The sequence below is a fragment of the Macrosteles quadrilineatus genome, unplaced genomic scaffold, assembly GCF_028750875.1.
Source record: "Macrosteles quadrilineatus isolate MER2022 unplaced genomic scaffold, UCM_ALF_1.0 Scaffold_8__2_contigs__length_117827958, whole genome shotgun sequence".
NCBI lineage: Eukaryota > Metazoa > Arthropoda > Insecta > Hemiptera > Cicadellidae > Macrosteles > Macrosteles quadrilineatus.
The window spans coordinates 63,322,347-63,348,336 of record NW_026542601.1 but is presented as its reverse complement, the minus strand read 5'-3'; the positions used below and the strand labels follow the sequence as shown (position 1 = coordinate 63,348,336).

General features: G+C 34.8%; 1 protein-coding gene across 1 annotated transcript in view; it reads left to right on the top strand.

Annotated features, from left to right (window-relative positions):
- The window catches only part of LOC129000070 (protein rhomboid-like), a 114,712-nt gene extending 97,158 nt beyond the window's left edge, over positions 1-17,554 (top strand). The window contains exons 5-11 of the mRNA XM_054426944.1: positions 3,444-3,556; positions 5,320-5,437; positions 11,355-11,497; positions 12,675-12,787; positions 13,778-13,878; positions 14,262-14,316; positions 14,884-17,554. Of these exons, the coding sequence (XP_054282919.1) occupies positions 3,444-3,556; positions 5,320-5,437; positions 11,355-11,497; positions 12,675-12,787; positions 13,778-13,878; positions 14,262-14,316; positions 14,884-15,128 (888 nt within the window). The 3' untranslated portion in view covers positions 15,129-17,554. The remainder of the gene's footprint in view (positions 1-3,443; positions 3,557-5,319; positions 5,438-11,354; positions 11,498-12,674; positions 12,788-13,777; positions 13,879-14,261; positions 14,317-14,883) is intronic.
- The last annotated feature ends 8,436 nt before the right edge of the window (positions 17,555-25,990 follow it).

Sequence of the window (25,990 nt, the reverse complement as noted above, 5' to 3'; positions counted from 1 at the left end):
TCAGTATGCAGTCAGTATCAGATCAGTCAGTATCAGATCAGTCATGCAATGGGTGTTGATATCTTTGAGGTTAAGTTTTATCGATAAGTTATTGTAAATACGATCATAGATTAAAAGAGTATACAGTAGACATGGCTCAACGTGGTGTTTTTGCAAGCTCAAATAAATAAAAAGTGTGTAGGGCCTATTATTGTAGGTCTAAGATTTTCTTGTTTTTTACAGATACGATTTCCTTGAATTATTGACAATCCTATGAATAGTTGATTTTTAGGTACTGGAATCACGCACAAATGGAAACCTAATTTCAAACCTGTACTGGCGTAAAACCCAAATGATTTACTATAATGTACAATACATACAATATGAGCTTGCGAAACCCCTATGTAGATTCTTAGGTCTATTCACAATTAGTTCCCAATTCAAACTCATAGAAAACTATGCAACAATACTGATTGGCTGATCGGCAATGAATGAAGTAAGGTAAACTGGGATATGTTCCAATATATGATTTTTTTGTTAAACAGACAAACAGTGTCTTACGCTACTGTACATGTATTGGGTTGCGAAAAACACCCTATGTAGTCAAGTGACCATACGTTTGGTCTGGTCACAGTAACAGTTCCAGGGTAGTAACAGTTGCTCCAAGTCACAGTTCATTTGCGTAACCACCACGGCGCCTGAGTGGGCAGTCGTGGGTTCGAACATCCGGCCTCACTAACCTCGCCCCTAGTCTGGTCACAGTAACAGTTCCAGGGTAGTAACAGTTGCTACAAGTCACAGTTCATTTGCGTAACCACCACGGCGCCTGAGTGGGCAGTCGTGGGTTCGAACATCCGGCCTCACTAACCTCGCCCCTAGTTTGCATTAAAATATATCACTTTCAACTCACTGTTTTACAATCACAGCAAAGACTCGATCGAACTATTCACTTAATGACTAATTAACTCAATAATCTACTTGACATTATTTGTAAACCATATTTAACCTATGTTACATACTCTGACTAAATTTACACTACGGAGGAACTCTAAAATTTCACTGATATGATTTTTTAATTATATACCTGTTCAATAAATCATTCAATAAATCACATAATAATTTCAAGATTCAATGAAATTGACAACCGAAGGTCAATAAAAACATACATTCAAATAAACCAGATTGCGATGTTTGGTGTTTGTCCACCTCCAGTCTCCCGAGTTAGGTAATAAAGTAAAAAGGGAAATGTTATCATCAATTCGTATGCAGCACTGGTGGTCCGTTTATTATTCTGATGCCTTGAATAAAACACAACACACCCCCTCTTTACCATGAGAAACTGTTCAGTCTATTTACTTCAATTTGGGTGATTCGTTTTCAATTCAAGTTTCGTTATCCCGATGTCAAATAAAACTCATATATTCACCGCTTGACATGACCATTTAGATGAAACTCAGACCACCAATCGCTAAAAACCAACTCTGACGTTGGTGAGATTAATAGATGTATTTTTAGAAATAATACGTTTATAACATTGAATCCATCCAACTCGAGATATGTAATATTTTTTGCTACTCGCCCTGATTTCATGATGAATTCCGCTTCGGTACCTTTTAATTTCAACTTCTTTCTTCTCAACAACAATACGCTGCGCCAACTTTAATACTTCCTTTTTAATCCTCCCTTTTCGGTGTCATTTGAATTGCTACATTGTACAATTCGAGTGCAGTTTTTTATTTACGAGTTTGACTTTAATATTAAAGTTTGAACTTTTCATGTTCCAATTAGAACCATTGTTCGACTGTTTTGTTTATTTGTTGGTTTTAAATTTCTATACACAAAATTATTCATCCAGTATCCACCATTCATAAAATAAAATATACTTGTTTGTTTGTTTTTCTGGAAATTGATTGTAAGAGTCGATATTTTGGTAACTATTAGCCTAACTATGTAACTTATCGATTCTCGTCGCCACCCCAAAGTGTAAAAAATACACTTCTATGGTATTATCATAGATGAAGTAATTCATCTATGGTATTATATTGCTACGATCTTCCAATAATCATTAAAGAAATCAAATTGCACTAAGATAGAGGACACACTGTAAAAATTAACTGGGTTGATTACGACTGTTTAAAATTAAGCTGAAATACATTAACAGGCTTCATAGTTTTCAAATAAAACTGACGAACAGCGTTCAATTTGTTTGGGAATGGTCCAAATCCTGGTCTTTGTATTATCTAATGCTGACGTGTTATTAACGAAACATTTTATTACCCAGGACATGACTCTTCAAACTTGGAGTGTTTGGTGAGTCAACGTGAGAAATAAAATATACAAGTGACAAGGTCAAGGATATCCTTTTGCTCTTGCACAACATGGAATTCCCTGTTGTGCTAAGTATGAACTAGACTTGTTTACACCAGTAGGACTTCCAGACGTAATACTGTTTTACAGACATTCTTCATCGTTGATTCTGATTTAATCACGTAGTTGTCCTAGTCCACGCCGAAATATCATCCATCTATGTACCAAATACCAACAATATAACTCCATAGCTTCTAAAATGTTTGACACAACTCGACAACCACAGCGGCTTGTAGCTTCTGATCTGACTTTGTAATTCGGGGATTCCATTCAAAAGTAGTTTGCCTTCTAAGAAGCCGCACTAAATTCTACACACGCTTGTGGTTGTAGTCAGCATGCGCGGGCATTTCGACTCCTGTGAGGAATAAACGGGCAGCGCATGACGCTATGCGACGACACTCGACAATGGCGTGGAAGTAGCAAGAAATATCTTCCGAACTAAGTTTGTTACAACAACAGTTTTCTCACAGGAACGTTGGATTAAACAGTTACCGAGTTTTGACACGGGGTTGTTTATACGAACGGATGCTGCGGATTCAGCTATATTTCAACTGGTTTGGGTGTTGCAGAAGGAAAATAAATAAGCTACGTTGAAAATTTGGCTGATTGTGATTCCAATTTACCTTGCTGATGGAGAAAATACTTATCGTAGTGTCAATTCAAAGCGGGACACTTCGTGTGAATTCACAGAACCCAAACTTTGATTCTGCCGAATCATGTACCAGGTGATCGGTGGCGACAGTTTTCCATATCCTCCCCGGAGGTCCTCACCATGGATGTCCGGATGACAATGAACACCGGAAGTCCTACAATGCTGCCAGGTGCTTCCGGTGTAGCACGCGCCGCTTCCGCCCACTTCCGGCGATCGTCGCACGTCGTGTCCATTCAGAATTTTACGAATGTGGTATTTTCATTGTTGTTGCCTCCTTCCAGGTGATTCCGGGTCAGAACGATAAGAAAGAAGATTAATATCAATGGAAAATACTACCAAGTCAACCTCAAATAATCCTATGGTTCGATTATCGTACAGAATCGCTATCCTGCAATGCATACTCTTGTATGTATACTTGTTTAATTTGACCTTGTTATTGTTGCAGATGAGTGGTAAACGGACCCGCAGCTTTAAGTGTGCGGTCCACCACAGAGACGGCGAGGTGAGCAGCGAGAACGACTTCCACGTGCTGTTGGAGGAACCTCCGCTGTTCCGCAGGTAAAACCAACACTCAGGGATTGTTAGGGTAAAGTGGAGGGAATGAAAGAGAATAAAGTGAGAATGCAGTATTTGACAGCGTCAATCCAAAAATTGTAATAAAAATAAGTACCGAGATGTTCTTTTTCATTAGTTGGGGGAGGTGCTAATGCTGTTGTTCTGCTTTGGCTGAAAGGGGTTTTCAAGGAGGTAGAGCGTGTAAAGCTGCGATCACGTAGTATTTTTGTTAAATGTTGCGATTGCAAAAGACGTAAGGAAAAAGAAAAAATACCGTACACATTTTTGCGATTGAGAAAGGAAATAGTTATTTGTGTAACTAGTGGTGAAAGTGACACTTTGCTGCACACGAGAGCAATGTTTACGCACGAGCCGCAGGCGAGTGCGGAATGATCTCGAGTGCAGCAAAGGCCTTTTTCACTCGTGTTACACATTATATTTTTCCTACAGTCACTATAAAGCATATAAATAATTAGTCTTTCAAACACTATACAACACGTTTTTAAGTTCAGCTGGCAACACAAATGGTGCCCTAGAGAAAGTAGTACCCGTGGTAAGTATCACTCCGCTATTTTTCCTCGGCAAGAAATGTGCTCCGCGTTTTGAGAATATAGTTCCGTATGTTTTTGTAATTTGAAGTGGTTTCCGCGCCTAAAAAAATGCTTTAAAGGTATTTTCTTGTTTATTAAGATCGTAGGAATGTTTTAAAAACGTTTAAAAGAAAAGTCCAGAAAGTTCAGAAATACCGAAACTATAAACACGAAATGACAGGTTAAATCGTAGTTATAATCGTCAATCAGCTGCTCATAGTATTATTATCTTTAAGTGTTGCCAACCTATTTCCAAGCGTACACGGATTACGTGCATAATAGACCCACGCTGTTTTGTGTTGCTTCGTTGGAATCCTGATGTGCGGCAAAGTATAAACCGTACGGCAAAGTATAAACCGTACGGCAAAGTATAAATATGCAGCAATTAGCAGCTTTCTGTACTATAAACAGTACAAGGAAGCCAACTTTGTCGGGTGACTGTAGGAAAAGATAATTTGACGTTACTCCACATTATTTTTTGATGTGGAATAAACGATTAAATTAATGGAAAATACAACTATGGGGTTTTTGAAGTTTCCTGGCTAATAACGCTGTGTGAAGAGATTGTCTGTGAAAATAAAGAGATAAGGGAAAACGTGTTCCACGGACCATGTATTTGATGAAGTTTTGAGGAAATTTCGAACCACTAATGGGAGAATGTAAAAGACTCCTTTTATCTATGGTAAATGTAAAATATAATTAGTAAATGTTATTAGTACTATGTAATTAGTAATTAGCAAGGGGGTTGCGAACAGGGGGATGAATGATAAGGGGGAAGAATGTACAAAGAAGTTTTCCCCTTAAAATTAATTGAATAAATGATTCATCAAAAAGTAATATTTTATTCATGTAGTGCCAATGAAACGGATAAACAATTTTCAATGATACCAGTTTACCTCAACGTTTACCAGTTACGTGTTCAAGAACTGAGTGTTCGTATTCAGAATTAACATGTTTATTTGTTGGCTATTTCAGGAATAGAACAGAATCGGTATTTTTGGATTCTTCACTCAAGCGAGTTATTTTTAGTGTATCGCATTAAGCTACTGGTATTCTTTTGCTTAGTATTTACAATCAATGCTACCTGGCATTGCCAATCAGCATGCAGACGGTATTGGGTTGTGTTTTTGTTCATGTTCGCAACAGCGTTACCTTTATGCAATTTGCTTGTTTCAGGATGGTACAAATCATCGCAGATGAGTTCCTCACCGAGGAAAGAGATAGGAAATACTACGCGGACAACTACAAGTGTTACCCCCCGCCGTTCTTCATTTTATTCATTACTGTTGTGGAGGTGAGTTGTTTCCTTTTACCTTGCTATTTAGATTATAAATTTATCTCCGTTGTAGAATTGAATGTGAAATACATTGATATAATACTTTCCTGCTACATGTGGCCAAGTTTTAAGCTATTGCTATCCTTGAGAGTGTTTTAACCCACTTAACAATTGATTACTGTAATTTTGTTTAATTATTCGTTTCACTAGGCCTGATGTAATTTGAATCACATAATTTTCCATCATATTGAAGGCGAATCTCTAAAATTAGTAAACATCTTTCTAAGAACCCTATGATAGCAAGAGTCAGAACAGAAAATGTCATTACATATTCACGTGTACACACAACACGTAAACCTATGTACAAGAAGCTTGACTTCAAATCTCGTCAATCACAAATAATGGCTTTAATCTCCGTGGTAACGTTGAGACCAGGCGGTCCGAGCCAAGCTGTTGGTCCTCCTTCCTATCTAGAAAAAAGGAATTGTTCTTTCAGATGAGAACTGTCAGCGAATTTGAGAACTATCTCCACGCCGATGCGATGGTAAAATTTCAATGTAATTCCGCTCATACAAAAGGTTAGAGCAATTGTGCAATTACTGGCCCAATAATAGGCAATTTAGTAGAATCGTAGAACCAAACAGCATGAGGTTGATTGGAAAATAAAAATATACAATGCAGTTGTAAAAAATGATTTAGACTCCAATGTCAACACCTGCGCAGAAAATATTTAGATATTTAAAATCTAAAGATTTCGTTTATATTTGAAAACTATTTATTTAAATGTCATTTGCAGAAATACAAACCCGCCCCAAAACAGAACCCTGAGTTTCATCAGGTAAACTCTGCACCGACATCTGGTCTAGGGGCTGCTTCTCTTCTGGTTCTGTTTCCCTAAATGTGAACGTAAAGTCATATTTCACAGCGCAGGCGCGCCGTCCACTTCCGGTTGCTAATTGATGCGCTTCCACTAGAGCACTTCCGGTTTTTAATTTTACGAAATCCTATTCCAGTTTAACGATGCGTGCCTTAATTTGCCTTGGAATTGAGCCTGCCACGCTGATAGGATAATTTAAAAGCCATCTTTTACACGCAAGTATTGGTTTCAGCCTCTAGTTTAGAGGAAAGCTATAAATACACGTGTTTTATGGATAAAGGCCTTTTCACACCGGCGTACTGGACGTACTGTACGTTTGGTACGTTTTTTTTTTCAACAAATCGCTGTCCATGTTATCATATGGGCTCGTTCACACCGCGCGTACAGAACGTACTGTACGTACAGTACGTACGCGATGGTTTTGTGAGAATCGCTCGGAGAGCGATTTTTCTAAATCGTACGAGGCGTACGCGAGCTCGCGCATGCGCAGTGGTCACACCAAAACCACGTGCTCAGCCAGTGTTACTTGTCTGACTGCAAACGCAAACGAACAAGTGTACGTTTTGGAAGTTTCTGTGCGGTGTGAAAGGACCGCGTACTGTACGAACTGGCCGTACCAAACGTACAGTACGTCCAGTACGCCGGTGTGAAAAGGCCTTAACTACGTAAAACATTTGCTCATATAAACATTTTTTACAATAAAATATTAGAGAGAAGATCAAACTAGCTCAATACTACTCGCTGGTCAAATAGCACATCTCTAGAAATCCTTCAACCCAACGTAGTTTAACAAGTCAATTAAGGCTCCTCACAACCTTCTGCATTTATCACCTTGAACAACAAAAGGAAATCCGATTTAACGACCAGAGTGATAAATGGTTTTAATATCCTCCGTAATCTAAAGAGGGGTCCGAGTACGATCCCTATATTGCAATAAGGGAAGGAACAAGGATTATGCGCCTAGGAACGGCGGACGGCGGACTAAGTTGTCAAGTAACGACTATGTAGACAAAGAATGTAGACTATGTAGACAAGAAACGCCGGACCGAAATATAGCGTGTCTAGGCGGTCTATTTCAGACGTGATTCTGACACCTTTTGTCTAAAGCTTTGAAGTGTTTGAATGACGTTTGTATACTCGAATGGCGAGTGTTGCTCAAAGATGTTAGTTCTGACAGATTTGGGTTTGAGGTAGTAAAAGTGGAAATGCTTAAAAGTTATGTAGAGTAAATTTGTCTACGTAAGATTTAGGATTACTATTAATTGTTTCTTCAAAGTGGCATCCTAGATCATTTACTTAAAACACGTTAATGTTTGACTTTTAAAACACCTGTCAAGAATAAATTAGTTACGTTAGACTCAGACATTCAACGAAATGTTTTTATTTTTCATATCCATTCCCGTGACGTTGTATCGTTTATAACCGCTTCAAAATTAGACCAGTCCGCTTTAAAAATTCCTTGACAATAAGTTATTAGTTGAAAATTCAACATTGATTTCCCTGTCACGTTTATCTGTGTCTTATTGTTGTTGTTGTTGCTATTAAACAAAGAATATAGCTTAAAATAATTTAAAACTAAACCATTTCATCCTTCTCGTACATGTTTGTAGTTTTGTAAAGGCGTGAGTCGCGAACTTATGGTCAAAGGAAACCGAAAGTCGGAATCCTTATTCGCAGTTTATTTTCTTCCAGACAATATTTACAGTCCGCAGCTGTTTTTACTCCCGCTTATCCGGCCAGTTAAGATTGAGTCGTTTTCCGCTGATTCGCACCGCCTCAGTGACTGTGTGTGGCCCCTCAGCCTCTTTTGTTGTCGTTTTTCTCCGCGTAACAAAAAACATCGCCCGTGCCCCCTCCCCCTCCTTGCCCACGGTCATCAGCTGTGAGGTGGGGGGGGGCGCCGACAGACGGTAATCACTTCATCACAATCAGCTATCAACAATCACACCGCCGCCACCGCCACCGAGATCAATCAGATGTTTTCGGTAATTGAATCTCATGGAGGCAGTGACAGTGACACGTGATTATGGCTGTGGGAAATGTTGACCAGGTGTCGGTTCGATTGTGATTTAATTGTTGTCGCTCTGAGTCATTATGTATCAAGAAGCAATTCTATAATCGATAACGTGGCGTTCATTTAATATTACACTCAAATTTCTTGTGCGCGTTAATTTTTACGGTTAAATGTTTTTACGCAGTTAAAGAGTTCAACTTGACTATATTTGTTTACTTTCCATTAACTTAGCCAACCGGTTGGTCTACAATATTCGTAAAACATGTGCTTTTACACTTCAGTAGACATAAGTGACTAACGTCTACATTTTTAAAACAACTATACTGAAAGTTAACTCAACACCTAGTTGAATATATTACTGAATTTAATACAAGTTTTGTTTTATTTATTCTAGAATGAGGATGAATGTGTGCCAGTGTTTTTGTGCAAGATATATTGTCCTACTATCCACCCTCGTCGCATTGCGTGCCGTTTCCCAGTCAGCCCGAGTATAAACTCGCCCTGCGTGGAGATAATCATAAAGCCCCTTCCCATCCCTTCGCCTTACTTTTACTCTGTGGTCATAAATTCACCCAATTTATCTACTCTTGGGGAAATTGCGAAGGAAAGTTTTACCGAAATGAGCAGAGTGATTTTATGTATGCAGTTTTAATAATAAGGTGGAAAACTTTCCGTCCAAGGAAATAATAGTTTTGATAACATGAGTCTTTATTACGAATACTTATTTTATAACTGTGCAGTATATGCAATTCTCCTTGAAGTCTTGGGTGACAGAAGTAGGGTTTACACCGGTATCTTATTTGCTCAACTGTTGATACTGGAACAGCGCAAAAACGACCCAGCCAATAAAATACCCAACAATTTGTCTACGATGTTTTGAGTGTGTTTTCCCGCGACAATATTAGTTTTGGGGGTGTAAAAAGTCCGTAATTTGTCAAAATGTCTGGAGGGGGTTTGGGTCGTCAGGTGGTAGGACCGTTGAGGATGTAAATTTGGAACGTGCCTAGGGGGAGGGTCATTTCGGGACACCCTCTTCCGCATTTCGAGAAATCCGTGAATTATTGGGCGGGCTGCCGCACATGTGGTATTGCAAGTTAAATGGCGCCTGTCTACTGTGGGGCGGTATTTTTGTACTTTTAATGAATTTACGTAATTGAAACGTTGAAAGATTTCACATGAATTACCACATGTGTATTGCTAAACGTCTGTTGTCGTCAATACTCACATGACGACTATTGGATATAGTTGAGATGTTCGATTAAAATTTGTCTATATATTTTTAATAAGCTTACAACTTATCACTAGAGTCGCAAAGCACCTTAGAGATCATTGTAGTTGTTGGTATGTCACTCCTAGTCATCTCAATAACTCTATAGCAATAATTGTGAAGTAGATTTGTTGTAATGATTTTAGTGATCAGAAAATGTGTTGCACGAAACAATTGCAATAGATTTTTGTTTCTTTTACAAAACAAAGATATCCAACAAGTTATTACTGTACTGAGGATGTCATGAGTCGCAATAATCTATGCAGTTGTATAAAAATACAGTTTGTGATAACGGTATAATGCCGTTGTTGATATGAGTTGGTTCCATCGATCTCTAACAATACAACTAGTATTGCAGTAGAGATCGATGGTTGGTTGTACACTTGTACATGTACAGTATTGCTCCGTGGGTAACAACCGCAACACATATGCGTGCTGCGGAATGATTTATAGCGATTGCAGGCGCACCAGCGTTGTCTCGACATGTACACAATATGGGTTACAGTATTTTGTTTAAACAAATGTCGGACAGTTTTTGCTTTCGAAAAATGAAAGATTACATTAAATGGTTTTTATTTTACATAAGTATTTCGGTTTCCATTGAAAATGTTAAATTTATTAACGCCGTGTGATTCGGAAATACATAATTATTTAGGCTAATCTCCACTAGCATACAAAGGTGATACGCACATTCCCAAGTCCCAACTGATGCTACTGGTATTGATTATACTTTTCGTTTAACAATGCACGAGTCCTAAATAAATTATCACCTGGTATTTCAGTTCGTGTGACGGAAGTAGTTAATTTCCCCAGTACCATTTCCGGCTGGTAATCTTGGTTTCCCCAAAGAATCTCAATTAAGGTGTTCGTGTGTTTCATCAGTTGTTTGTATTCCTGTGTCCGTAGATTACATCTTTCTTGCTTGTTATCAGATTCATAATTCCATGTTTTTGTTTTAAAGTATCACGTTGTTGATTGTTCTTTTATCCACCTAGAATCTTGTTATTACAATTATATGTACGTACATACTCGGGCGGCAATTCAACGTCAAAATAGTTTCAATAAAAAAAGCATGATTTTTTTACCCAGTTAAAAACTGGGTTTTTAAAATAAGGGTTGTGCGAGTGTACCATAATTTAAGATGAAAGCTATTCTTACAATAACAGAACAAGATACTTATGTACTGAGAGGTAATAGTATTTCAATGGGGTTTTCTTATTTAAGAATTAAATGCTTATTTTTCTAATAAATAATTAAAAAATACTTTGTAAAAAATGAAAAAAAGAAGAAAAAAATGGTTGGAAAGTTTGATTGTCAAATGGTACTTTCATAATGATTTATAAACGGAATTTCATTGTTTTTTAATATTCTTGATTGCTAAAAATGTGTTTTAACAAGAAGAAGTTATTTATCTGTGCAAGCCTACAAATAAAACGTAGGTAATCAAGTTTTACCATATATTTGTAAATGGTTTTGTTTTACTGAAGTCAAAATTGTATCACATAAAAATGCCAAGTACTGTATATACTTATACTTAGAGCGATTTGGTGGTAAGAAGCACTGTCTGTGGTAAAAAAATTGGTAAAAAATTTTCTGTGGTGCATTAAATAATAATTCTAAGTACCATAGCTTAACCCTCCATATTGGCAAATGTAAAAGAAAATTTAGTCTGGTTTACCTCTCTTATATTCGTAATGTTTTTATTTTACTTTGACAATTACATAACCTTCATAACTTTACAGTTACTTACTGAAACTAATCTCATACATTGTTCCAGTTGGGGTTCTTCACTTACTACACAATTGCCAATGGAGAGATCAACCCCAGTGGCCCTGTTCCAATAGACAGTATCTTCATATACAGACCAGACAAGCGGTTAGAACTCTGGAGGTTCTTCTTCTACATGGTGCTGCATGCTGGGTATGTAACCCCTCAGAGAAATTAATTAATTAAAGAATTGATATGAGTCATTTACTTTACCAAGCCGGTTATGCACTTTGTGTACCTATGCATTTTAAGCTGATATGAGGGTATAGTGATGTGTGTATTTTTGTTACTGACTAAGATGAGCTGTTTCCTTTACCCAGGACGATTTAATTATTAAAAGTGCAATGATAAAGGACCGCTGGATTTAGTTTTGAACCATCGGACACGGCTACTGACATTGCTCAGGATCATACCAGTGATGTTCTAATTGTTAGGCAAGCAACGATAAATGAACACCACCATTCCTTTAACTAATCTCTATCTCATCAGACATGACTCAAAGGTGGGTTGGTTTGATGGACTTACCTTTTAGCAAGATGTAACACTTTTAAGTTTTTCTAATACGTAATAAGTAGGTAACTTGTATCATTACTTGTACCAACACACTCGAACATCCGTCCAAAGCTAACAATCAAAAGTCTCATGCATTCGCTAAGTTTGGGGCTCGCCATGTGCAATACACAGCTTTTATTATTTAGTAGTGTTTGTTTGGTTTGTCTTTAATTTCAAATGAAATCTCTTACTTCTGTGAACTGTCTTGTTGGGTGTACTTGGTAGCTTGATATTTTCCTACCACTTATCTAAATAAAAAGACAGAGAATTTCATCAAACTATGCAGTATAGTTGAATTATATGCCTAAAATCAATAATGGGTATGTAACTATTTTTAGATTTAAAGATCCCTCCCATTGCAAGGCACAACTAATAGTTGGTTAAAATTAGCCATCATAGTTAACAGTTAAGTTGAAACAATTAACCATCATAATTTTTTAAGTGTAATGACAAATGTTAAAACTGCAGAAAGAATAGTTTATACAACTAATTTTGCAACAAAGATACCAACATTTCAATATTGGTGGTAAATAAGAACCAAATATTGAAATATGCGTAACAAACATTTTCATTTGTACCATCACAATTTTAGGGATTGGACACAGTAGGATGGTGGAACCAAAACTCCACTTGGTAATCTTGACCAGTTTAGGGGGGTTACCCTTTGCGTCATAACCCTTGGGAGGGATGGGCACCCCTGATGTACTACGTTAAGTTTAACCACATCAAAGGGATATATGTTCCTGGTGAGCTGATTGAGATTTTTGTTTTTCCACAGTTGGCTGCACCTGCTTTTCAACCTGTTGGTTCAAGTGTTGGTAGGCCTACCTCTAGAGATGGTCCATGGGTCACTGAGGATAGGCACTGTCTACATGGCCGGTGTACTAGCAGGTAAGCTAAACTGTCATGTTCTATAACAGTTATTTGGAGGTCAAAACATTATGATAAAAATATATGTCAATCAAAATAATATTGTAAGAACAAACTTTTCTTGGAAATTTTGCACCCCTAAAAACTTGGCACACTGCTACACCCCAGTCAATTTACACAAAGTGGGCCACCTTCTCCGTAACTGACATCTTCTCCGTGAATAAGAATCCTTTCCTTCCTCTTCAACTTTCAAGAAATCTTTTAATAGCTGAATGAGTAGCCTAGTGCTCGGGTGTTTTGCTGAGTAGTGGGTTATAGTGCTCGCCTTCAAATCTAAAGGTTGCAGATTCAACCCTAAGTATGATTAATTCTGGATTCAAATGCAGGTTGGACTATCAATGATGCTATCAATTACTGGGGGAAAGAATCCCCCAAGTGGCTTGTTTGGTCTAATTCGTTACAGAAAGCATATTAAATGTCAAAAAATTTTAAAACAACATTTTAGTTTGAACATTTCTCAAAGAGAGAGAATGCCATTTTACCCCTTTCTGTACTCAAATTGTGCCTTAGTTATGTAACAAGCTCAGCTGTTATTTGGCAGTTTTCAAATGTTGGGTGATACCAGGATACCCATAGACTAACCAACACAAGAAGACTACTCATCCCATTATAAATTTTGAAGCTCGTTTTTCGTGTCTAGTTAATGAACGTCAACACTGATCGCTACCCAGTAGTGTAGGCGAAATTTTGTTTCTAGTATTTTAGGGTTATTTTCATGATTTGTGCTTTACTTTTTGGTTAAATATAACTTGGAGACCAGTTATTGTTTGGTTAAACGAGGTTTTAATTGACTTAAATAACAAGAAACTAATTGTTAACAAAACACAGCCTCTACAGTGCGACGTATAGAACTATCAATAAAATTTGCTTCAGCTGTTCTATAAGGATGAGGAATCTATTAAGGAGTGTGTTTTATCTATGGTGATATATTACAAGTTGTTTGTTCCGCAGGTTCACTCGGAACGTCGGTGTTTGACACAGACGTTTATCTGGTGGGAGCGTCGGGAGGAGTTTATGCCCTTTTAGCAGCTCATCTTGCCAATGTCTTGCTGGTATGTTTGCTTTTCATCCTGAGTGTAGTAGGCTTAGGGTTGAAGCATTAATATTGTGTTGGAACACAAAGATTTTGAAAAAAATTATCTTATTTATGAAGGAAATGTTTGAAGTGTAATAACTAAATAAATTAACAACTTTGGAGATTTTCTTGTAGCAGATTATAGTTGAAAATATTCTATGACGAGATATATTTTATTCAACTAAAATTAATCAGGAAAGCCATATTAAAAATACAGTGGTGTTTTAGTAACAGTTTTCACAATTTTTTTTTCGTAAATTCCTTGGTACGACAACATATGTTATTATTTGTTGCTTAGAAAAGAGTTTACATATAACTTCTTTACTACAGTGTATCTAATTTGTAATGTTTTTTTTTCAGAATTACAGCAACATGGAGTTTGGCACTGTTCGTCTGGTTGGCATTTTCATTGTTGGTAAGTAATAAATAAGCGTTTATTCTCACTATGTTAGGCTTGTGGCATTTAAAAATCTTTAAAATTTATAACTTTCCTTAATTTGAGACCAAGCACTATTCTCATTAATAATTCCAACCGAACTGGTTTGGATTTAGTAAAAGTTAGCGCCCTAGTTATCTATTGAAAGGTTTAGTACCTATACCTTAAGTGTATTTGGGAATTTAATAAGTACCTGCAACAAAGACAAACCTTGAGAGATGATTGTATGGATGAAAAGTATTACGGCATAACATTGGAAACAAACAAAACAAAAATGACATTTTAAGATTAAAGCATTAAATATACGTGTATGTTGTGGTGTTTACCAGATTATCAGGTCAGACATCACAGTTATGGTGATTAATGGAAAGAGGTGGGGTATAATCTAGGCCCAGGCATGTCAACCATTGTGCATTGTACATGAATGTATAACTGTTATGCTGATTCTATCACCGAAGCTCAATAATTCACAGTATATTTTTTGTTTTCTTGCCTATGTTACTTATCTACCCATGCAACATATTCTAACATAAGATTGTGTTACAGCCAGCGCAGATGTTGGGTTCGCAGTTTACGACCGTTACGCCGCTGAAACCCTCGGTCCACCAGTCAGCTACGTGGCACATCTCACTGGAGCAGTAGCGGGTCTGACCATCGGACTGATTGTTCTCAAAAACTTTGAGCAGAAACTCCACGAACAGTTGATCTGGTGGGTGTCGCTGGGAGTTTACGCGGCTTGCACCATCTTCGCGATAATCTTCAACCTGTGCACGGATGCTTACGACCCGTGATATCACGCCTACTATGTCAATTTGGCATAGTAGAGAAATGTGAGAAACTTTTAAAAAACGTGTTATGTTTCATGAAACGACAGTGAGAAATGAACAATGCATTCGATGTGTAAGTGAAAACAAGCGATGTAATTGGTGAAGAAGCAACTTCACTGAACAATTTGTGTTTAGAGGTGCAGTCATTTGTGGTACAACTTCTCAAAAATGAATCATCATCATCGTCTTTATATTTGATCGTACAAAGCCTTATACTTAAATGATCCTGGTTACTAGTGGACTGTGGATTCGGATCAACCCAGGATTGTTCAAGCAGTGAAACTGCACTCTATAAACGTATTGAACGATGCAATCTTTTGGTTGTTCTCCTTCCTGTATTTAAAAAGCCTGAAATCGAAAATAAAGAAACGACAGTGAGTTTGACCACAAAATCACTGTGATCCTCTGAAATTGTTGTGTTGTGAGATAATATCACAGTGACATAACACAGTTGTGTCCGTGTGATATTTGATTTGTACAAGTGTAAAGAATGTTTATAATAAGTTGTTTAGATTTTGTTTTTGTATGATATGTTAAAGTCGATCATTGACAGTTGAAAAATCAATCCTGTGGATTACGGTAATCGAAAATATGCTTTTGAATCCTATGATTAAAAATCAACGATACATATAAATTCAAAAAGGTACCTATCAGAGAATCAATGTGCCGTTCACAGTCCCTGTTTTATTAATTGCTAATTTGGTTTAACACAAATAGGAATGGCATATCTTTGAACTTTTCTTACTCGATCATGTTATTTGAAAACATCACTTTCTATCATTACTATTTTTCTTCTTTGTTAACCCTGTCTTTTTATAGATTTATTTTGTAAATATTTATTATTAGAGATACCAAAGAACAATGTAAAGATAAAATAATGTTATTTGCATTTTGACTACCAGTATGTTTTATATGACAGCATAGAATAGATTTTTCACTTTTGTAATATTGCTAACTTAGGAAAAACCTTTTATATGTAACACAATAGAATAGGTATTGTAATTAATCATAGTAAACTGTTAACAATTATCTAGGTAAAACTGGTTGTAAAAAGGTTTTACTAGATATCATAAAACACGACATTTGTAATGTCGGTTTGAAATATAAGCGACTGAAAAACCTTCATTTAACAATTGGATTTTTTGTAAACGTAATCAAGAACTTGTATAAAAAGTATTAATAGTAGCTAAACAAACAAAACATCATGGAAATCCAACAACAGAACAATTCCGTTTGATTTTAAGTGATCTTTGAAGCTAGTCATCTTTTCATTTTTGCATTTGTATTTAAGAGGTTTATTGATGTATATATTAACTAGTGTTATACTCAGTTAGGATATTAGACATTATGTTATTAATAGTTAAAATCACAAAAAATTCCAAAAAGTATCATGCTAAGGATACTTACTCTGTTTTAGACGATTTTATTAATTTCATTTCAGAACTTTACAAGACATAACTTAATAGTTCCTATTATATAAAGTAGTATAAAGTATTCATTACTTTTGTTTGTCCTTATGTAACTATACTGCATTTGTTAAAAGAATATTTTGTCTTAGAAAGCTAATTTTTGTTGCACAGATTTTAATTTGATTTCAATTACAGTAGACTAATATTAATCAAAAATCTCTTTGGTGAAACGGTTTATATCACTGTAACTAGTTCAATTTATAAAAAAAAAAAAAATTTTATTTGCATATCCCATAAGATTTTTTTAAAAGGATTCAAATTTTAATTCTGCATCATTGACCTGCGCCTCAACATTGTTATGCCTGTCAAAATTTGACATAATTATTTAATAATTCACAGATAGGCTTCCGTGCTGGAGATTAACAAATATGGGGAATCAATTAAGACAGCAATACACACACCAAGGTGCATATCTGAAATGTTTGTTTCAAAGTCAGTTAAAATGAACAGTAGTATATGCTAGAAATGGTCCTTGGATGACATTTTGATTAACGTAGTTCTACTGAATGAAATCACAAACCAGTAAAATGTCTTATTACATCACAAACAATACATCAATGAATTTAGTTCAGCAACATTCAAGTGAAAAAAAGATTAATTATTCATTTGTTATCATTATTTTGTTTTTGTATGCACAGATATATTTGAAAATTTTATTTAGAATAAGAATTACCTTCAAGTATTGTCTCAAATCAAAGTAGATTTAATTAAATAACTTATTAACCACTTAAGGCAATAAGACTGGTATGTTCTTCAATCGAGTGTTTATGTTTAAATGGATAAAAATACTTTATAGTTTCAATAACCTATATATTATAAAAATAATTCCTAACATGATATTTTGTTGTTTTATGTTTTTTACAAATATCATTGTTGGGTAAATGAAAATGTTCCACTTTTCTACCTCACTGAATTGTATGCATTAAAACTATTTATTTGAGATTACAGTGTTTTTATTTTGACATCTCTTAAGGTACAGTAGTATTCATCCCTTTGAACCTTAAGGGGTATTAAATTAATCAAACTTGGTCTATTTGTTAGTTTGTTTTTCCAAACAATTTTACCATACAGTGTGTGTCACAGTAATAATACAGTATGTGTATAATAAAATATGAGACATTATATGTTGCGTCTTTCCAAAAGAAACAAATACAAAATTGGGGGGAAAAAGGACTTTAGGGACTGAAAATAACATTTTCATCACTCCGTAACGAAAATAACTATTTTCGATAACACCTGACATCAATGAAAGTTGTCGTTTCCCAAGCTCTAATTTAGGGCGAGGGAAAATCGATCAGCTGATTTTCCCTCGCTCTAAATTTACTTTCCCTCGCTCTCAATTAGTTCTCCATTTATTCACTACGCGCGCTGGTGTTTTGTTGGGAATGTTGCTGAAAGTCAACAGTCCCGGAAGATCAAATAATTTATACCTGTGCCGCTAGGTCAAAAACTACAATGTTTGCAGTGTCTGTAGATCAAAATTCCCAGTAAGTCAAATAGTACAGTCCGAGCTAAAAACGTGGTCTATGATAAAGCAATTGACTTATTGGGAATTTGACCTAATGCAACAGCAGTTTTAATATAACGAAATACGGTAAAATACAAGTTCAGTTTCGCTGAGTCAACAGTGCCGGAAGATCAAAAGCAATAAAAGTGAACGTCGATTCAGTATAAAGTAGACCTCCTGCAACGCTTACTACACCAACAAAACTCGCTTTTAGTTACTTCGTGTTTTGTCATAATTAGAATAAAGCTAAAATTATCATATTTGTTACATAGCTTATCTATTAATGCTTCTTGCCAACTGTTTGGTCAACACTGTAAATAGGTATAGTTTATGTAATAAAAAGCCTTTCGTCAAAATTTGTGGCATGAAATACACGCAAGGGCGATTTGAAAATTTCTGGTTATTATATACGTTTGTAAAAGGAGATCCATTTAATTTTAGAACTATTTTATGAGTTATAATGTAGTCTACACATAAACTGTGTAAACGTATTACGCCTCGGAAGGGTTGAAACCTGTCCAAACTATCATATATATTATTAAAACGTAAATGGGGTTTTTTCACATTCTGAATCAACCAGTCGACGGATTTTCATTATTTTTGTGTTGAAAGAAAGATAATTTTGAGAACCAGGGAATGTCAAAGCCATAATTATAATTAAGGGTACCAGTTTTTTAGAAATTAAGTTTTAATTTTTTTAAAGTCTAGCAGCCGACGCTAACCTTCTAAGCTAGCTTTTAGTTCAATATAATTTGCTTAACATAACAGCTGTAAACATTCAGCATATGTGACACAAATTTAAAGACATATTTAGAGTTGACTTATTTATACTATGTGTAATGCTGACCATTGATACATTCAATTCTTAGGTATGAGGATGGCATATTAATTAAATATGCATAGTAAACTAGTAGGATGTTCAAATTAATTTTTAAAGGAATCTTTGTAATCATTGATTTGTTTTAGTCCCATATAATTTGTTTTAACCAACAGCTGGTTGAATGTAATATTGTTCTATATAATTATTAGGTTTTTGGTGAATTTTCCATATAGGGAATAAGCTACTAAACACCTGGACCCGGGACCAATTTAATTTTTAGTTTTGAGGTCCCTAGAGGCCAAAAACATCATCCGTTCAAATTCATATATACAGGGTGATCAACTCAAGGAGGCCACCATTGGGAAATCGGAAACGGTAAGAATTAGAGAAACCTTTAAATGGGGGACATTCCTTTATTTTTTGTGGCAGTTAAAAATATGATTTTAGTTTTTTATCATGTTTTCGGATAGAATATGCAATTTAAAAACTTTTTTATTCTTGACATTTTTTCGATAAACCCACTCGTTTAGGAGTACAGCCTATGGAAAAATGACTTCCGGTGTACATTTTACATCATGTAGCTCCTAAACGAGTAAGTTTAGAGCAAAATTGCAAAAAGTAAATTCGTCTTAGAATTGCATCTACATTCCTTAAAGACTATAAAATAAAAAGTTTTCCACTTTTCAAGTTTTAAAATAATATAATTCATATTTTTAATGAATTTTATGGTCTTTTTTGGAATGTGGATGCAATTGTAAGACTTTTTTACTCTTCGCATTCTTGCTATAAACTTACTTGTTTAGGAGTTACATGATGTAAAATGTACACCGGAAGTCATTTTTCCATAGGCTGTAACTCCTAAACGAGTGGGTTTATCGAAAAAATGTCAAGGATAAAAAAGTTTTTCAATTGCCTAATCCATCCGAAAACATGATAAAATATAGGGTGTTCCATAAGGAATTTCAAATTTGGCCGCCATTTTGGAAAATGGCGGCTGAGTAAAAAAAAGGAACCAAAATCATATTTTTAACTGCCACAAAAAATAAAGGAATGTCCCCCATTTTAATTTTTCTCTAATTCTTACCGTTTCCGATATCCCAATGGTGGCCTCCTTGAGTTGATCACCTGTATAGCCTATATTTATTTATTTACATATTTTCCCCGGGGGGAACCCCAGGACCCCCCTCCTTTTTGGGGGGTATTCCATACCCCCCAGGCCCCCGGTGACCCCCCAAAATATATGTCTAGGACCGCCCTTGTCTTCTTTACCTATAAAACACATGGGATACAGCCTTTCTTCACTGATCACGTAATGCGTGATTTTCTATAAAGTCTTGGAAAAATAAAAGGTAAAATAGATAGAATACAGGTGTACTGTATGTGGTTTACACATAATGATATAAGCAACGGTTCTTGCAATTTATTGCTTATTGTTTTTTAGAGTTGTTTTCGGACTTACTCTGTTTTCAGACTTTCTCACACTCGTATAAGGTTGTCCACAGCTGTTAATTAATAGTCCATACAGTCAATTAATAGCAACAGAGGTCATGTTTGGTATGAAGTTAAAGGTTTTATTCATAAAAATACATTGCCGCAAACCAAAACTCAAACGATGATGATGATGATAATCATGTTAATGATGTAGCTAAAACGTATCGTTTGAAATTAAACAGCTGAAAATAAGTGAAATAGAAAAGGTTTTTGTTAAATCCATCAAAGTAAGTACTAATGCACTTGTGATCCCTCCCCCTTCGGTATCATGTATTCCTCTCAATCAGTTCATACCTAGGAGGATTAAACTATAATGTTAATTAATGTTAAATCCTCCTAGGTTCAAACCTGAAACACCCAGATCGAAACTCACCTGTCGTTATTTTAACATCGCCATATTTTTTTACTATATTTTTCAAAAAAGAAAGATTGTATTGATTTACTTTGGATTTTTAAAAAGGGGAACGTTTTATTTTATTAAAGATTTATATGGTGATACGTAAATATTGTGGTGTAGTAAAGTATATTATATTGTAGTTAAGTGTTAAATTTTGAAATGTTAAGGTAAATAGAGATGAATCTTTTTTAATAACATGGGTCTCTCCTACCTTAACATACATACCAAGTTTCATTAACATCGGTTGGAAAAGTGTAAAGATAAATATTTGTATGTAAAAAATACAAAATGGCGGATATCTGGTTAACGAAACGATTTTGGAAAAAATGTTACGGTATCCTTCATTTTCTGTTTATTTTGACCCAAGGAATTACTAGGTAAAATATCTTCCCGCTTATTTTTAACACCCTGTTTATGATGTATTCTTATTAATATAAGTGAAAAGTGTAAGCTGGTAATACAGAAAGATGTTTTTATGAATGTACTGGTGATTTGTATATTCATATTTTTCTTGTCCTTAGAAGTGTAAATTAAAAGTCCACTCAGCAGTCCCATCGTACGATGTAGTTCTTTCCATGCGTTGCGAAATGCTAAATTTGCCGTCATCTTCAACCCAAGTTATCTATTGAACCACTGATTGTAAAAAATTTAAAAAATAAATATTTTACGCATCACATTTTTAGCTACAACTTTGCCACAGACAAAACCTCTCTAACCCAAAAACAAACAAAAAATCTAGCATGCTAACTTTCTCATGTTAGAAATCACGATTTAAAACTATTTCACCATACATATCAATTTTTATTAATTAGATCGGTAAATAGTTTAAAGTTCCAACAAAATAGTCATCGAGTAGGACTAACCAAGAAGCTCTGTGCCAAATTTCAAAATTTTAGCACAACTTTAAGTACACCAAAACACGAAATTATTGAAGTCATGCGTCGAGAGGACTATCGTTGTTTTTAACAGATTATACTTTTGACCTTCCGGCACTGTTGACTTAGCGAAACTGAACTTATATTTTATCTTATTTCGTTATATTAAAACTGCTGTTGCATTAGGTCAAATTCCCAATAAGTCAATTGCTTTAACATAGACTACGTTTTTAGCCCGGACTGTACTATTTGATTTACAGGGATTTTTGATCTACAGACACTGCAAACAATGTAGTTTTTGACCTAGCGGCACAGGTATAAATTATTTGACCTTCCGGGACTGTTGACTTTCTGCAACGCGTCCGTTTTGTTATGTTTTAATTTAATGATTTGAATCAGCTGTATGCGTATTGTTCAAGGTTGTTTTATTCTTTTATTTTGATATTTAAACAAAATGTATTGAGAAATATACGTGGGTTACCTTTTAGAATTTTTTTTTATTTTATTTTGATGTTCAATCAAATTAATTGAGAAATAAAATAGTTGTAATATTACTGAGGTATGCTATTCTGTGTTTGTGTATTTTTGCGTCGTGTTGAAAAGTATCGTTCATAACTCGTACCGAAAGTTATTATCCGGCACTTGCTCCATTATTCCCGTCCTCGGCTTCGCCTCGTACGTGAAGATAGCTCTCACATACTCGGCTTCGCCTCGCACGTGAAATTGATGTTCCATGTGTTCGGCTTCGCCTCACACAAAAACTTGAGCGCGCGACGGAAAATGCCACTTTCGGTCCTAGTAATGAAATATACTATTTCTATAGTCATATTGGAGGAATTTGTACAGGTGTTGTGCAGATACAAAAGTAAAAGAGCAAGAGTCCAACATGGTAAATTACTGAAGGTGTTTATAAAAGGATGAATGTCAAATAAATTTATTAAAAAACATAGAAATTCGTACAAACAACAAACCACTGTGAAGAACTGCAGATTTTAGTCAAGGTTGGCTTAATTGAACTGAGTTATTTTAATCTATAACTTGGGGAGAGAATGCCAATTTCAAGGTACAGTATCGAGTCAAAGGTGAAACATTTTGTTGGTTTTACACTTCAAATACAGCTAAAAACTCCTAGAAATGACGACCTGGAAATCAAACAATTTTGGTTTGTATAAGTTTTTTATTAAGTTAACATATTTCCATAGATAGGCATCTTTGGCTTATAAATTCTAAATATTTACAAATATTGAGATACTCAGGTTGAATTAATGATATTATAGTTTACAAAATAAATATGCTGTATTAATTTGCTACTCAGCTAATTACTAGCTTAAAACCTTAGAAGGAACAAAAATATATGGGAGGAATTGCTTTTAATATGAGCAAAAGTTTCTATTGTTAAGCTAATAACTATGAGTTATCAAAATTATAATTTTGAGTGAATCTTCCTACTTGTAAAATGATTGTTTCCTATTTTCCCTCAGCGAGATGGCCATATAACAATCTTGTAAAAACAGTGTACAAGGGAGCTAGGAAACTTCTTGTCCCTGCACAACTATAAAAAAGTAAATTGCTCTTAAAAATTATTTAATAATGTCCAACGTTTTTCAATTGTACATAATATTTATTTATATACTCTTTTCTTTTTTCTAACTTACAAAAATTTATAAAGAACACAAAAGAGAATATTATTTTGTATTATCTCCAATTTAGTCTCCATTGGAATTAGTTATACAAAAAATTACTCCAGTGAACTATAGTTCATGCTTTAAATACATTTGTAAGAATAAGTATACAGGAAAATTAAAAAGATTTTGTTTCTTAGTAAGAATTCCACAAACATAACTGTATACAGTTTTCATCAAGGTTTAATTTTTCATATCACAAGCAAAACTAAACACTGTGAAATGATCAAACCACTGACCCTACTTGTTATCACATTGTACAATCAAAAGGCACAAAATCTACTTCTACTTTGAATACTATAATGGCTCATATTTATAATCAAACATTTGAAGCGGAGCAATATCAACAAATATTAACTGCATTGGACATAAAATTGTTTCTTTTCAAAACTAGTATTACAGTAAATACAAGTTTTATGCATACAATATTATTTTTTAAATTTAATTACAGTACTGTACTATGTTTGTGCTGTCTGTTGAGGAAAAAATGCAACCAAAAATTATATAAACTAAATAATATTGATACATTTTGTGCCTTATATATACATATCACCAAAGATAAAGTCATCAAACTACTGCATGGTTTGTAATAGATTTTTGTCTCTTCAATATACATATCACCAAAGATAAAGTCATCAAACTACTGCATGGTTTGTAATAGATTTTTGTCTCTTCAAAGATTTTTTTAAAGGAGGTGGAACAACCTGAAGAAAATTTTAGTTGGTCGAAGATGATGCTGAAAGTAAGATTATTTATAACCCCCCATTAGGTATTTAACTGTCACTTTGTTGTAACTGCAACACGTTTTTTTTCATTTAGAAACTTTGAATGTGGATGATAAAAAAAACGTAGAACATGTATAAAAAATATAAATATATGCGTAAAAATAATATATCACACACATTTTCTGGTAATTATGGTGTATATAGGCTATATGAAAAATGGGTGGTATTGAAACTTTTATATGTAGGATGTTACATAATTTATTTTGACCACTTACTCAAGGTTGGGTTGAGTTTGTTGTTTTTGATCCAGGTTTATTGGATGTGAACAGTAGTTTTATGAAATGATCTTAATGTGCTTTTAATCCACCGTGCATCCTACCCAAAAGTACAGTCCACCGTGCATCCCACTCAAGGTACAGTCCAATTCAGAACTATAGACTGGATTGAATAAACATCCCGTCAGTTTTGAACAATATCTCTTCTGTGTATTTTCTGGTAATACAATATAATTAATTAGGATTTCTTATATCTAAAATAAATAAAATTATTATTTACAGTTAGCTATCCACACAATATATTTTTTTAAGATTTCCTGAATGAAAGCAAACAAATTTTTTAAATCACACCACGGAGAAGTAGGGTACAGAGGAAACATCCAATGGTACACCGGTGGTGTCTAGCACCAGTCGCTGGTGTCTAGGACAAAGTCCAACACCACCCCACTTGCTCTCATGTACTACAATGATCACGGTACTTGCCGCTCGGGCTCTTCCTTGACCAGCAAGACATACTAGAGCTGCAAACGCACAGTCGTCCTGTAAGCGAGTTTTCTCTGTACCTTGCTTTTCTGTGATCACACCAAAATTATTTAAATCATTTAAAGAACTAAAGCCAAAGCTAAAACGAGGTCATCACATGATTTAAATAATTATAGTAAAAAGAATACTTTTAAAATAAAAAAAAAAAATCAACATGCCATAAAAGCTGCTATAATGAATTATTGTATGGGTAGCAAAATGGTTTTTGTGCTTGCTTACAAGACTAGGGTTTGAACCGTTCTATAACAAAAATGTTAAAACATTTCCAGGGAGTTAGTAGGAAATTTTGATAAAATACTTGAAACAAAAACCATTGAGATAACATGGTTCAGTTAAATTCTTATTGTAGCCTAAAGAACTAGCTTTTTTATTACATGCTAAATTAAAGGTTTTTATTGTCAAATTAGAATAGTTTAAAGAAGTAAATTAAAACAACTGTGCACTCTGAAATTAGTATTTTTTTCTTGAAGTTTGGAATTGTTAGTTAACATCCAACCAACTGGATGATGGATGGATGCAAGTTAAACTTCATCTTTCGGAAAAGCTGAGAAATACAGATAGTTCTATTCATCAAACCTAAAGAATCACTTAAGCCTTTAGACAATAATAACAAATCTCAATCTCCACCACAAACAGTTCCAAAAGTATGTGAACCAACAATGGTGAGGCAAAACATTAAACTAGATCAAGCTTGACAGCTATTTAAAAGGATATCGAGAAAAACACCAAAACTGGCAAAGTAACATTATTTTGGGACCATATCATGGATCGTCAATTAAAAAATGTTCAAAACAATTTTGTCTCAAAGTGAAGTGAACCTGTTAAAAAAATGTAACATATAAAACTTGCAAGACGCAAAACAACCTGCAAATTTAAATTGGTTTGTTAATGATGATAATACAACTGTGCTGCAAAATTCAGTAGTATTTAAGATAAGACGAGATACATCGAAGGAAACCAAACTGATAAATCATGAAACTATAAATAAATAAGTAAAGTTTGAGCAAACACATTTGTGGTCCAATTAGAAGGTAATGAAATC